Raw genomic sequence first — 14482 nt, 5'->3', positions numbered from 1 at the left:
GTAAAAAACTTAGTCATTCATAATTTGAAATAATTCAAAATTGCAAGCAAGAAAACGCTCCAATTCAAAAAAGCTCTGCAAGGTCATGAAATTTCCCATGAATATCGCCACAAATTGTCACTAACCTTTTTACAGGCATGCAAATAAATAATAATAAGTGTCTACCCATATAATTTGAATGATCTACACCAGTGTTACCAGTTCAAAATGAAGGACAATAATAATGGTTTTTTTCCCATACAAAATGCAATAACAGTGAAATATGTAATGTAATACAAATATAATAAGAGACTAAAGAAACCAAAATTTCCACCTGAGCATTGCTTTCTCCCATTAGAATATCCCTTGCTTTCTCGCATAATATTCTCACCTACAATGAAGCAATGAAGAAATGATTATGTACATATAGACGATTTTGATACTAAAAGACAGAAGATAACCTTTTTTTTAATAGAAAACATAATATAACTTAAAAGGTGCTTAAACATCATCACGTAGCAACAACATTCTATTGACAGCGCCTGGGTTTTAAGAAATGGAAAACGGAATCGGATAAAGTAATGACAACGAACTTGGATTATGGGTTTCTACCGTGCCTTTGTGAGCTGTCCTTAGTTGAGCAACATATTCAAATATTTTCTTGATGGCTTCCACTTACAAAGGTAAAAGCAGAAGATCAAAAATCATACCGCAAGTGTCCCTGTAGAACCTTTCCAAATGAGGAAAAATAAAGGAAAATATCAAGGCTGACCTACTCAACCAAAAACTCAGTTTCAACAAAATTTGTTAACTGCACATCTTTGTTCTTCTCAGCAACCTGTTAGTCGTAAATTTGAGGATGAACATAGTATAGTAAGATTGTTAATTCATAACACGAACCAATCGATGTTACTGTTACAAAATATAATCAACTAAACCTAATCATCTTATGTTAAGAAGACATCATACGATAACAATGAATGTCTTACACTATGCAAGTGGAGCAGCTTTCATTTGCCAATTTCTCAAGCGATAATGCAACCTCCATTGCTGAATAAAAAAATTCAGACTGAGAAGAAATCAAATCCAATGCAGACAGCAGATAAAATTGAACCCAAAAGGCAGAAGCCTTCTCTAACAATAGATACATATAAACAGTCGCTTGGGATATAGATACGGGTGTACCTAGAAGAATAGAGACCCACTAAGAATGTCTTAAGACTGTGCAAGTGGAGCAGCTTTCATTTGCCAATTTCTCAAGTGATAATACAACCTCCATTGCTAAATAAAAAAATTCAGACTGAGAAGACATCAAATCCAATGCAGAGAGCAGATAAAATTGAACCCAAAAGGCATAAGCCTTCTCTAACAATAGATACATATAAACAGTTGTTTGGGATATAGATATGGGTGTACCTGCATTACATCACTACAAACACAAATAAAAAGAAAATGAAATATTTCCAACTTGGTGGCTAAGAAACCAAAAAAAGTATTGAAGTTTTTTCCCTTAAGAAAATACACACAAAAATTCCACCAGAAATTGCAATTCCCACAAATCCAACAGCAAATCAAGAAACCCCATGGCCCCATTTTCCTTCCCAAATTTTCCAGGTAACCAAACAGACCCCAATTCAACCCTAACTCCAAATCACTTAACAATGGACGGAGAACACATTTATATAACATGAAATTAGAATTTGGGTTGGAGAGAGTTACCAGCTGTGTCACATAGGCCCAAGTTCATAGTGGTGCCTTCAACCACAACATTTGCACTGAATATATCAAACACAGTTGGTATATAGTCCTGATGACCTCGATTAAGAATGGCAAAAACGTTCCCCTTAAACCTACCCCCAAATGGCACAGCCTACCCCCATACTCCTCCCTTACTTTTTCTCCCTAAATCCATACCTCCCTCCCGGAGAATCCTCTCCCCTACCCCATGCTCTCCCTCATCTCTCTCTGCAATAGACAGAAAACTCATAAATGATCAAGAATTAATAAAGAGAGAACCCATTAATGTACAATCACATTAGAACTGGAGCAATTTCCTCCGATTTTAGCCAACACATGCCGCTTAACCAAATCTACACTGAGCTCACAATAATTTATCCTTATAAATTGACAGTCTTCAGAGTACGTTATAAATAGTTTTCTTGAATTTAAGCGAACACAACCAACTTAATCAAATTTACAGTGAGCAAACACAACCAAATCTAAAAATTCAAACTTGCACAAAACCCATTTCCAAATCCAAACTTACAGTTCTAAACAAAAATTAAATTTGACAGAAAACTCATAAATCATCAAGAACTCAATAAGAAAAGAGAGACCCAGTTAGTCTAATCACATTAGAATTGAAGGTATTCCCCCTAAGTTTAACCAACAACCAACCAAATCCAAATATCGAAATTTGCACAGAAACCCCATTTTCCAAATCCGAATTTACATTTCTAAACACAGAATTTTTTTACAGAAAAACCATAGATCGGCAAGAATTCAACAAAGAAAAGAGAGAAAAGTTATGTGGGTTTAAATAAAATTTCCCCTGAAATATTCATTAATTCCTCTACAATCTCTGCTATATTTTCAGATGATCACCGTTTAATCAGTAAAAGCATTACAAACATACTATTAAAAATGGTGGTTGTCCTTCTTCTTCTCAAACTTCTCTTGTTTGAGCTACTCCCTTGTGCAACTCCATTATCCTTCAACTTCTCCTCCTTCCCAAACGGCCTCACCAATTTATTTATCGAGGGAGATGCTTTCGTCGACGGCATGTTCCTCCGCCTGACTAAAAGCGCTGCCGACATCTCACAGAACCAAAGCGTCGGCCGAGCCACCTACTCTCAACCCTTCCTCCTCCACGAGAACGCCACCGGAAAACTCGCCGATTTCACCACAAACTTCACATTCGTCATCGACTCTGTAGGCAAAACGCCCTACGGCGACGGACTCGCCTTCTTTTTGGCGCCAAACGGATCCTTACTCAACACCACAATAAGCCAAGGCGGCGGTCTAGGCCTCCCCGTCATAAACCCGCCAAATAATGAGTCGACGAATCTGTAACCCTTTGTGGCAGTTGAGTTTGATATCTTCACGAATCTCGTCACTTCCGTCGAAGATCCTGTCGGCGAACATGTTGGTATTGACATCAACTCTCTCAAGTCTAAGGTTACTGTTTGGGATAAAATCTGAACTTTGGGCCAGAGAGAAAGTCGGCCCAAACCCAAGGCCCAGAGGAAAACTTAGGAGGCAGGAAAGAGGCTTTCGGCTGGGCACAAGTTACAAAGGCCACCTGCTTACCTGCTCAAAGACCACAGGGTAGGTTATTCAGTCACTACATAGCCCAATAAAGTACTTTATTGGTGGCATTCATGTAAAAAAGCTAGTGAGTCATCACCAAACCGCATTCGGGCAACCGCTATTGCTACAGGAACCCAAGCTGAAGTCGTTTATAAAAGGAGGAAGAGAAGACAGAATTAAGGACACTCAAACAAACAAACAAAAGCCAAAACTCTGCTCAAGCCAGATTTGCCTTCAACGAAGCTGTAGTCAGCACAAGCCTTCATCCCATTCGGGATAAACCTTCCCAAACCCCTGTAATAGCTCTGCTACCTTGTTCATGGTGGTATCGATTCATTTTGTATCCTCTTCTCCCCCGTCAACCCCTCTAAAAGCTTTCAGACCTCTGACAGAGCCACAAAGATAGATTTTGTAAGAAGTTCAGCCTTGGCCGATAAGGTTCAAACTTACCCGACTATCTTTGCTCTGTCTTTGTCTTTTCTTTCTTTTAAAAGCACAATAACATGTTATATATTCCCAGTTATATACAAGTTATTTCTAGCAAAGTCATAATGAAAATGAGTCTTCAGCACTTGGATCCGATCTGAATCGCGTCAGAGTTCAAATCAGATCTAAGTCTTAAGCCCGACGGGCATGTAATTTAAAGATCAGTTTAAAAGTCCTTGACCTCAAGGCATAAAAAAGAACTCTATGTGGACTCAACCCATCCACGACAATCCTTGATAAGCGAGAAGTCCGAAGTTACTTGGGGCGCAAGTAATCAATCTATTTCTCCGTTTTGTTGCTATTATATCTTGATTCGTAGAAAAGGCTTAAGCAGGGAGTGAATTCTGATAGAAAGCCTCAAGGCCTACACCTAAGGCCCCACGAAGGCATCTATTTAGCTTCATTTCATGTTGTGGTCTAGTTGGTCCGAGTATAAGGATTAACTCTGATGGGAAGCCTCAAGGCCTATACCTAAGGCCCTACAAAGGCACTCATTTGGGTTCGTCCTACCTCTTGGATTCAGATAATCAAAAGTATAATAGTGATAAGACTCTGGCAACCATAAAATACCAAATATGATACATCCAAGCGCTGGTTTAGTTTGACAGGAAGCCTCAAGGCCTATACCTAAGGCCTCACAAAGGCACCTATTATATCTAACTTGGTTTCTCGGGCGTATACATATTCAATCAAAGCTTAACACCCATTCAACATCTGCCATATTGAAGATGGCAGTGGCACGCCTGAGCACGACAAAGTTAAACTTGATTGTGAGCCTTAAGGCCTACATCTAAGGCCCCACAAAGGCACCCTTTCAAATTAACTTTGTCCTTCTCTTTCAGAACTGCCCGACGAGCCTTGCCCGAAGTGTGTCTTGCCCGACCAAGATCTGCCCGACAAAGGCTTCCCGAGCGAGCCCGAGAAGAAAGCAAAAGTACGACAGATACCCTCAACCGACGCCATTCTCCCAGGGGAGCTGTGTGCTCGTCCGCCAGGAGATTCCTGCGACGAACATAGTTTTGGCACGCCCGGTGGGATAAGAAACAGCTACACTTCTAAGATCTTACATGTCCAAAAGGAGAAGCTATAAACTTGCCAAAAAAGAAGCCAAGAAGGATCTTTTCCAGATGACAGAACAATCAGAAAATCCTTTATCCCCATCCGGACAGGTGGTCTCAGGTAGTTCGACTACATCTGAGAAATCACAGGGGAAAGAGATTAATGAAGAACTGCAAGCTACAATGATCCAAGTGTTGAAAAGCATGGAAAGAATTTCCTTGGAGACTAAGGGAGAAGTAAGCAGACTCTGTATGCTTACAGGAAATCTACAAATGAGGCTGGATTTGGAGTTCTCTACTCCAAAGGGTGCTCAAGGAAGTGGAATGAGTCCAGTTGTTATAAGAAGTGAGCCAATCATTCCTTTGTTTCCACTACTAGAAGAAGAAAAGGATAGGGGAAAGAAGAAGGTGATACCTGAAGGAAGTCAAGCAGTGATGGAGTCAGCTTCAGAAAAGGAGTTTCCCAGCTTCCCATTATTATCATTTAATAATATGAGGCAGAGCGAACAAGAAAGAATGAAGTTTGGACTGCCAGCCACGGCTGGAGAAACTAGCGGGAAAGAAACAACCACTACTACGTCAGATAAACCTCTACCTTATAGGCCACCCCCGATGGTCAACAAAGGTGGAGGATCTAACTAGAGAAAATCTGAAACCAGGAGGGAAGCAAACGCGGGCAATGACCGGAGTCCGAAGATTGAGTCAGCTATCCATGGCCAAAATGATAATTTAGCTACTCAGCAACTAAAAGAAGAATTGGCTGAGTTAAGAAGAACGGTGATTCAAAATGTCCAGCCTCGAGTTCGTCCAGTATTCAGGGTTACCTACCAGAAGCCATATCCTGAATATATCGATGAGTTAAATCCATTCCCTCTTAATTTCAAGATGCCCGCATTCCCGACTTTCACAGGGGAAGATAGCAGTGTGTCCTCCAGAGATCATATTTTCAAATTTTCTAATCACTGTGTGGCGTATGAGGACAATCCAAACTACAAATTGAGGTTGTTTGGAAATTCACTAGCAGGATTGGCATCTCAATGGTATTCTCTATTACCCCCCAATTCCATTGCTAACTGGGGGCAAATGGAGATGGCTTTCCATGAACAGTTCTACAGGATAGAGCCAGAGCTCACCATTAATGATCTGGTAGAAGTGAAACAATATGATCATGAGTCCACCGAAGATTTTATGATGAGGTTCAGAAGGACAAGGATGAGATGTCAGTTCCCTGTCAACCAGGCACAGCTCATATCCATTGCTCAAAGGGCTTTAAAATTACCTTTGAGAAAAAGGTTCTATGATGCACAGTTTAATGAGCTACAAGAGTTGGTGATTGCTGCTACTAAGTATGAGAGGCTGTTACAGGAGGAACATCAGGTAAAACATACTTCCAAAACTCCTCCGTTCTACAAAAATAAAGCTACTATTCACCATGTAGAGGTAGGGGAAGCCGGACCCGAATGCAAAGATGATCATGAGGAGAAGAGTATAGATGTGTGTGCTGCTGAGATGACCACACCCTTCAAGCCATTGACGATCAAAGGGTTAGTCCAACCAGTCAAGGACCAGAAGATCGTGATGAATGATGGTGGGTTCGTACCCATGAAACCCCCAAAGTATCAAAGTTATTCTTTCGATCTAACCAAGGCGCCAGAAATCTATGAAGAACTTGTGCGGGCAAGAGTCATTTTGCCCGACAACACCAAAAAGATGCCCAAGCCCGAGGAACTCAGGGGGAAGAAGTATTGTAAGTTGCATTATACCTTCAACCACTCTATAGTCAATTGTGTCCAGTTTAGGGACTGGGTACATGATCTTATAGTGAAGGGGAAGTTACTACTCGATTCACCTCAGGCTAGTATGATGGTGGATACTAACCCTTTCCCCGAAGCTCCTATTAGCATGATCGACCTCGTTTTCAAGGAGTCGGGGTTATCAATAGAGTAAAATGCCATTGAAAGGACCTGGGGGCAGGGGCTAAGATTGCCAACAATAAAGATGGAGGAGAAAAACAGGTAGGCAAGAGGGCATAGAGTTGCCTGAGGCCTATCCAAATGGAGCAGAACAGGAGGAATGTTACATATCCATTCTAAAACAAAAAGAGATTACAAAGTAATTCTATTCCAAAAACTTTACATCTTCACATAAGGTGATTATTCTAGAATGGTATGTTCGCATGATGGTAAAAATCCTATTTGGTTCAGCCAAAACAGTATGGTTGTTTACAAGTTCAGACTTGGTTTGCTCTAACTCTGAAGTCGCTTTTTCCACCCCTTCGATCTGTTGCTCAAGGTTATCCAGAAGAGTTGTTTGCTCCGCCTTAAGGATCATCAGTTGTCTCTCCAACTTCTAAATTTCAGAAGAAACAACTTCAATCCGTTCTTTGGTCTGCATACTCTCTTCCATCAGCCGACTAACTTGGGTAGAGGAGCTCGATTCTCTCTCTATGAAGCATTTTGCCCGGTTAGCCAGCCGGTCTACTCTCTGATGTTGCTCCCTGAGGGCCCTCAAGTTTTCAAAGAAAGAAAGGAAAGAATCATACTAAGGCTTGGATAAGCGATCGTTTTTAAAGAACTCAGTAATGACTCTCTCGAGGTCACAGAGAGCCTTGAGGCTAAATGATGCAGTGAATTCTTTCTTTGCCCATGTTTGAAAGATTTGTTGCTGCTCCGAAGACATAGATTTTGTTGAAGCCTGCTTTGAAGACTTCAACCGCGTCTCAAGTCGCCCGAGTGCTTCGAAGAGTTTGGGCAACTTGGCAGGATCAGAGGAAGAAGGAGAAGGGTCCGGCATAACAGTTTCTTCTGGTGAAATAATGCCTATGGAAGGGGCAATTTCTGTTTGTTCAATCGATTCATCTCTAGACAGGGAGGTGTCAACATCTCCAGAGGAAGAAGGAGGTTGAAAGCACCTTGGGTTACGGGCCATTGGAGGAGGGGAAGTTTCTTTTGGAGAAGCTCGCTACAAAACTTCAGGATCAGGACAAGATGAACTATGCACAAGTCAAAGCAAAAGAGGCTTTGGAGAGAAGAAAGTTACCTGACTTAACCCCGGGGTTTCACCAGAGAATGCACTAACTCCTTGTCGAGGTGAAGATTTTTCACCACCAGCGACAGATGGGAAAGTTGTGCCTGAACCTGTGCCTACATCCTGGTTGTATCCGAAGAAAGTAGTGATGATCAGCAAAAGGTCACCAGAGGAAGAAACAAGAAGAAAATATTCCAGCACCTGAGGTTGATTTTGAGGAGAAGAAGGAGGTTCATCGACCGTCTGGCGAGTAAGCGCTTGCGAATAGTTGTGTCTAAAGCTACAGGGATCTCAGGAACTATAGGTTCTTTATCCAAGGCCACTGACGGGGGAAGGGGTTCATATCCCGAAGATGGCTGCAAAGAACATGGATAGGAGTTACTTGGGTAGCAATGTGCAAAGTTGAAATGAAAAGAAAGAGTAACTCACCAAAGTATCATCCTCATCCACAAAATGCAACATGATTCCTGTGGAAGGATCAAATTGAGAAGAAGGGGTTGCATCTAGGGCAGGTTGCGGAGAAAGACTTTCTTTCCTTGTAGCCTAAGCCAAATTATTCAAAATTCAGAAAGGTTTGAAAATAAGAAAGTATAAAGATAGAAGTCATACCTCTTTAGGCGTAGCAGCCCTTCGTGATTCCTTCTTAGAAGCAAGGGTTGACCTTTTAGAAGCTTGAGGTCCTGTTGAGTGATAAAGGGATAATCAGATAAGGGAGAAAGGTAGCCATTTGATCCAGAAGAGGAGAGACTCACTGGAAGATTGTTCTGTCTCTTTACCCGCTTCAGAAACAGGAGCAGATGGGGCTGCTGGTTTAGGAGGCACGGTGACTCTTGCCCGCTTACTCTTTCGGGTAAGAATTGGTCGTGTGGTTGCTGAAGGAAGTGCTGGATCAGAGATTGTGGTTTTAGTTATGGCCACCCTCTTTCGTTTAGATGCTTTGATCGTATCCTTGGCTATTTCTTTAATTGTTTCTTCGGCTCCTGAATCCCCAAGAGATTCTGAGACGTCTGTCCCTTCCCCGGCTTCCCGCCTTTCAGCTTTTGCTGCAGCACCATGAAGAACTGCGGCATCAGCAGAATCATTCTCTGATTTGATGGCTTCGGATTCAGTATCAACTGAAGCTGCAGAAACAGGTAAGAGTGAGGAAAGTAAACAACAAGGAAAGCAAAATCGGATGGGAGGAAAGTCACCTATTAGGAGTAATCGGTTTTTCTCTTGGATCATATCTTTCCAATTTGCAAGCTCGCCCGAGCTAGGATATGATTTAAGAGAAAGCTGGCTAAAAATGCGATCGTGGTTCACTTTCAAATCTCCTCCGTATTTTCTAGTCCACCTTTCCTCCCACCAAGAGGAAAACAGCGAGGTACATTCGAAATTAAGAACAACGGATTGTCGGGCTGCTTGGCTCATCACGTCCAAACTACGGCGGGCAGCTCGAAATATTGCTTCAGAAGGAGTCTGTAACCGAAATGAAGTGCCACAATGGATGGAGTCGAAGAATGGGACAGGTATGGATTGCCTAAATCCTAGTTGCCTGCTGCAGAAGTTAGGATGATACACTTCCAAGCCTCGATCATACCGATTTCCCCGGACCCCCCAGGCCAAGTCTCTTGGCTGAATACAACTGATAAACTTTTCCCTGCAGAAGGGAGCAGCATCCTCACCAGGGGCATCTTGGAAGGCTTGGTCAGAAAACCAAGGATATCTCCTCAAGACCGATGCACCCCATTCCAAGTCTGATCGAGTCCTGCAGACTCGGAAAAAGTAGAAGCATGCAAAGGTGGAATGATCTACAGGAGGAGCTTCAGCCAGGATTCGGGCAGGGGCCACACCCTCTGGAAACTCTAGATTAATAGCCCGAAATTCTGGAAAATACCATTGTAGCCAAATCTGTATCATCCAGATGGGGCCGTTCAAATTGGTCTCAAAGGGCTCATCCCGGGTCATGTCAAAAAGAAGGTGATAGAGATGGGAGAGAAGGAATTGACCTGTGGCAATGTCATCAAAATTATGAAGAACCTCTACCAAGGGGATCCATTCTACCCGTACCCCCTTGGATTTGTTGGGGAAGACGTGCTTGTTAAGCCAGTAAAGAAGAAAGTACATATGCTCTTGATCTTTGTCGGCTTGAGGAGAGCCTGCCCCGAAGTTCTTCTTGACAAAAGGGATGAATCCTTTAAAGGAGGTCCCATAACTTTTGAAAGTAACTGAGTTATAGCTGAGAGGAAGGAAGTAGGTGGAAGAACTTGAGCCTCCGGTGGTAGAGGATGGAATCCAATCTTGAGTAACATCTATCACCCTGCCCGATGGCCTCAACCCGAAGACTTGGGCCATATCAAGAATGGTGGGAGACATGGGACCCATACGGAAATCGAAGGTGTTTGTGCCCGTATTCCAAAAGAGGAGGGCAGAAGCAAGCAATTCGGGCTTAGGAGTAATTGAAATCTTCGAAAGCATAATCAGTTCGTAGATGCTTTTACTCATCCATTTCTGCTTGAAGGAAGGTTCCAATTCGTCAATCCACTGGGCCCAGGCAAGATCATTCATCAAGGGAAAGCCTCGACGATGAAAAGACCACTTAGAAGAAGAAATGCCCGAGTCGGCCAAATAAGGATTTGGGGTAAACCAGTTTCCCCTAGGCATATTACTTTCTACTACTGAGGGAACCCGAGAAATCCAGGCAGGACCCAAAGATTGAACCCCATGCATCTCAAAGAAGAGTTCAGAATGCAGACCTGCCCGCGGACGATGCAGCCGGTTGAGCAGACGGCGTAGAGTGGCAATTCCTTCACCAGACTCGTAGGATGGTAGGGTTTGGCCGGATCCTGAGGCCATTTAATGAAGGCCGTGGGGAAGAAAAACAAGGAGAACGGTAAAGATGCAACCTCGTCGGACAACGAGAAAGAAATGATGGAAGAATTTTGGAAGTTTTGTTGTATCAGAAAAGGTTTTCTTTTTACGAAACACAGAGAACGGAGAAGTTCACTCACAAGGGTTTTAAGAGTTCTAAGGGTTTAAAACAGGGGTCTCTTTCATTTAATGTTGGCGTTTGGGATCCCAACCTTAACATCAATTGAAGGGGGCACTGTTTGGGATAAAATCTGAACTTTGGGCCAGAGAGAAAGTCGGCCCAAACCCAAGGCCCAGAGGAAAACTTAGGAGGCAAGAAAGAGGCTTTCGGCTGGGCACAAGTTACAAAGGCCACCTGCTTACCTGCTCAAAGACCACAGGGTAGGTTATTCAGTCACTACATAGCCCAATAAAGTACTTTATTGGTGGCATTCATGTAAAAAAGCTAGTAAGTCATCACCAAACCGCATTCGGGCAACCGCTATTGCTACAGGAACCCAAGCTGAAGTCGTCTATAAAAGGAGGAAGAGAAGACAGAATTAAGGACACTCAAACAAACAAACAAAAGCCAAAACTCTGCTCAAGCCAGATTTACCTTCAACGAAGCTGTAGTCAGCACAAGCCTTCATCCCATTCGGGATAAACCTTCCCAAACCCCTGTAATAGCTCTGCTACCTTGTTCATGGTGGTATCGATTCATTTTGTATCCTCTTCTCCCCCGTCAACCCCTCTAAAAGCTTTCAGACCTCTGACAAAGCCACAAAGATAGATTTTGTAAGAAGTTCAGCCTTGGCCGATAAGGTTCAAACTTACCCGACTATCTTTGCTCTGTCTTTGTCTTTTCTTTCTTTTAAAAGCACAATAACATGTTATATATTCCCAGTTATATACAAGTTATTTCTAGCAAAGTCATAATGAAAATGAGTCTTCAGCACTTGGATCCGATCTGAATCGCGTCAGAGTTCAAATCAGATCTAAGTCTTAAGCCCGGCGGGCATGTAATTTAAAGATCAGTTTAAAAGTCCTTGGCCTCAAGGCATAAAAAGGAACTCTATGTGGACTCAACCCATCCACAACAATCCTTGATAAGCGAGAAGTCCGAAGTTACTTGGGGCGCAAGTAATCAATCTATTTCTCCGTTTTGTTGCTATTATATCTTGATTCGTAGAAAAGGCTTAAGCAGGGAGTGAATTCTGATAGAAAGCCTCAAGGCCTACACCTAAGGCCCCACGAAGGCATCTATTTAGCTTCATTTCATGTTGTGGTCTAGTTGGTCCGATTATAAGGATTAACTCTGATGGGAAGCCTCAAGGCCTATACCTAAGGCCCTACAAAGGCACTCATTTGGGTTCGTCCTACCTCTTGGATTCAGATAATCAAAAGTATAATAGTGATAAGACTCTGGCAACCATAAAATACCAAATATGATACATCCAAGCGCTGGTTTAGTTTGACAGGAAGCCTCAAGGCCTATACCTAAGGCCTCACAAAGGCACCTATTATATCTAACTTGGTTTCTCGGGCGTATACATATTCAATCAAAGCTTAACACCCATTCAACATCTGCCATATTGAAGATGGCAGTGGCACGCCTGAGCACGACAAAGTTAAACTTGATTGTGAGCCTTAAGGCCTACATCTAAGGCCCCACAAAGGCACCCTTTCAAATTAACTTTGTCCTTCTCTTTCAGAACTGCCCGACGAGCCTTGCCCGAAGTGTGTCTTGCCCGACCAAGATCTGCCCGACAAAGGCTTCCCGAGCGAGCCCGAGAAGAAAGCAGAAGTACGACAGATACCCTCAACCGACGCCATTCTCCCAGGGGAGCTGTGTGCTCGTCCGCCAGGAGATTCCTGCGAACAGTTACAAAGCCTTGGAATGGATCCATTACAACCGGAAGGGTCAATACTGCTCAGATTCGCTTCGATTCTGGATCAAAAATTCTTAGTGTTGTTTACACTAGTTTTGTAAATGGTGTCCCAGTATGGAGGAATATTAGTTACATTGTAGACCTGAATGAGTACTTGCAGGGTTATGTTATTGTTGGGTTCTCTGCCGCAACAGGGGCTTTAACAGCTTTACATAAAATCAACTCATGGAATTTTAGCTCTGCAGAACTGCGCGGTGAGAATGAGTTTAACAACTCAGCGCCAGTGGTTCCCGTGCCAGAGCCGAACCCCATTGTTGTGCCCGAGCCAAGAAATGGGGTCAACGTCGGACTGGTTGCTGGGTAGGTTGTTGGGTTGGTTTTGGTTCGGTGCATTTGTTGGAGGAAGGGCAAAACAGGGGGAAGTAGTGATGATGAGGATTCTATGGTGAATGACTCGATCGATGAGGAATTCGAGAAGGGGATGGGCCTGAAGAAGTTTTCGTACAAAACATTGGCTCAATCCACGGGTAATTTCGATGAGGGAGAAAAGCTTGGAGAATGAGGATTTGGTGGGGTTTATAGAGGGTTCATAAAAGACTTGGACTCGTATGTTGCTGTTAAGAGGGTGTCAAGTCGGTCTAGACAGGGGATGAAGGAGTACGCGGCAGAAGTAAGGATCATCAGTCGACTCAGGCATCGGAATCTGGTGCAACTCATCGGTTGGTACCATGAAAAAGGAGAGCTCCTGCTTGTTTACGAGTTCATGTCCAACGGAAGCTTAGATTCCCATTTGTTCAAACCGAAAACCTTGTTACATTGGGAGGCAAGATACAGAATTGCTCAAGGCTTGGCATCCGGGTTGTTCTATCTACACGAAGAATGGGTTCTATCTACACGAAGAATGGGAACAATGTGTGCTGCACAGGGATATTAAATCGAGCAATATTATGCTGGATTCAAATTTCAACACCAAACTTGGGGATTTAGGATTAGCTCGACTTGTGGATCATGGCAAACAATCGCAAACAACAGTTCTAGCTGGAACCATGGGATACATGGCTCCAGAATGCGTTACCACAGGAAAGGCAAGCAAACAAACAGATGTCTACAGCTTCGGAGTTGTTGCTTTGGAGATAGCTTGCGGGAGAAAACCCATTGATCCAAAGTTTGGAAGGACTCAAATTAACATGGTGGAGTGGGTTTGGGAGCTTTATGGAGAAGGGAAAATCATTGAAGCAGCTGACCCTAAATTGTGTGGAGAGTTCGATGTGAAACAGATGGAGTGTTTGTTGATTGTTGGGCTATGGTGTGCTCATCCGGATTACATGATGAGGCCTTCGATACAACAAACAATTCAAGTACTTAACTTCAAAGTTCCGTTCCCCATTCTCCCATCAAAGATGTCGGTGGCCAGCTACTTATCTCTTCCGGTATCATTTTCAACCTCGTCGAGTTACAATACTGATTTGGAAAGACGTTAGATAGAGTCTTCGGGTCATGGTTAAAACACCAACTCCTCACAATTCACCTCATCTTCTGCATCCAATTCTTCTCCATCAGCCTCACTTTTGTATACAAGGTAAATTCAATCTCACTCTGTTATATGAATATATAAATTTGCGTGTAATACATTTTTTTATAGTGAATATCTTTAAGTAAATATGTTCGACGACATATATAGTTATTACTTTGATGATGATGAACTTACCATCATGTCGTAATTATATGTTATACTCATAAATTTATAACAAGAGATTGCAAGAGGGTTTGAACTGGGAAAGCAGTAAGTGAAAGAGAGGCTCTTTGTACCAGGGCATTCAGAAACTTACATGCCAAAATGCACAGAGAAAGAGCGTCAAAAGAAAAACCCAATACTCAAATATGACCACCAAGTTCAAACGACGA

The 14482-nt window shown here is 42.8% G+C and overlaps 1 protein-coding gene and 1 pseudogene across 1 annotated transcript; one reads left to right on the top strand and one right to left on the bottom strand.

Annotated features, from left to right (window-relative positions):
- Positions 1-7385: 7385 nt before the first annotated feature.
- LOC126617451 (uncharacterized) lies at positions 7386-8870 on the bottom strand (annotated as a pseudogene).
- A 3808-nt stretch (positions 8871-12678) lies between these two features.
- Positions 12679-14058, top strand: LOC126617152 (L-type lectin-domain containing receptor kinase IX.1-like). The gene is made up of 5 exons (XM_050285197.1): positions 12679-12689; positions 12815-12937; positions 12980-13104; positions 13224-13296; positions 13401-14058. Exons 1-5 carry the CDS (start codon positions 12679-12681, stop codon positions 14056-14058), a joined length of 990 nt encoding a protein of 329 aa, XP_050141154.1.
- Positions 14059-14482: the final 424 nt, after the last annotated feature.

This window comes from Malus sylvestris, chromosome 3, assembly GCF_916048215.2.
Source record: "Malus sylvestris chromosome 3, drMalSylv7.2, whole genome shotgun sequence".
NCBI classification, from domain to species: Eukaryota; Viridiplantae; Streptophyta; class Magnoliopsida; order Rosales; family Rosaceae; genus Malus; species Malus sylvestris.
Note: the sequence above shows the minus strand (reverse complement) of the source record. Positions and strands in the feature narration are given on the sequence as shown.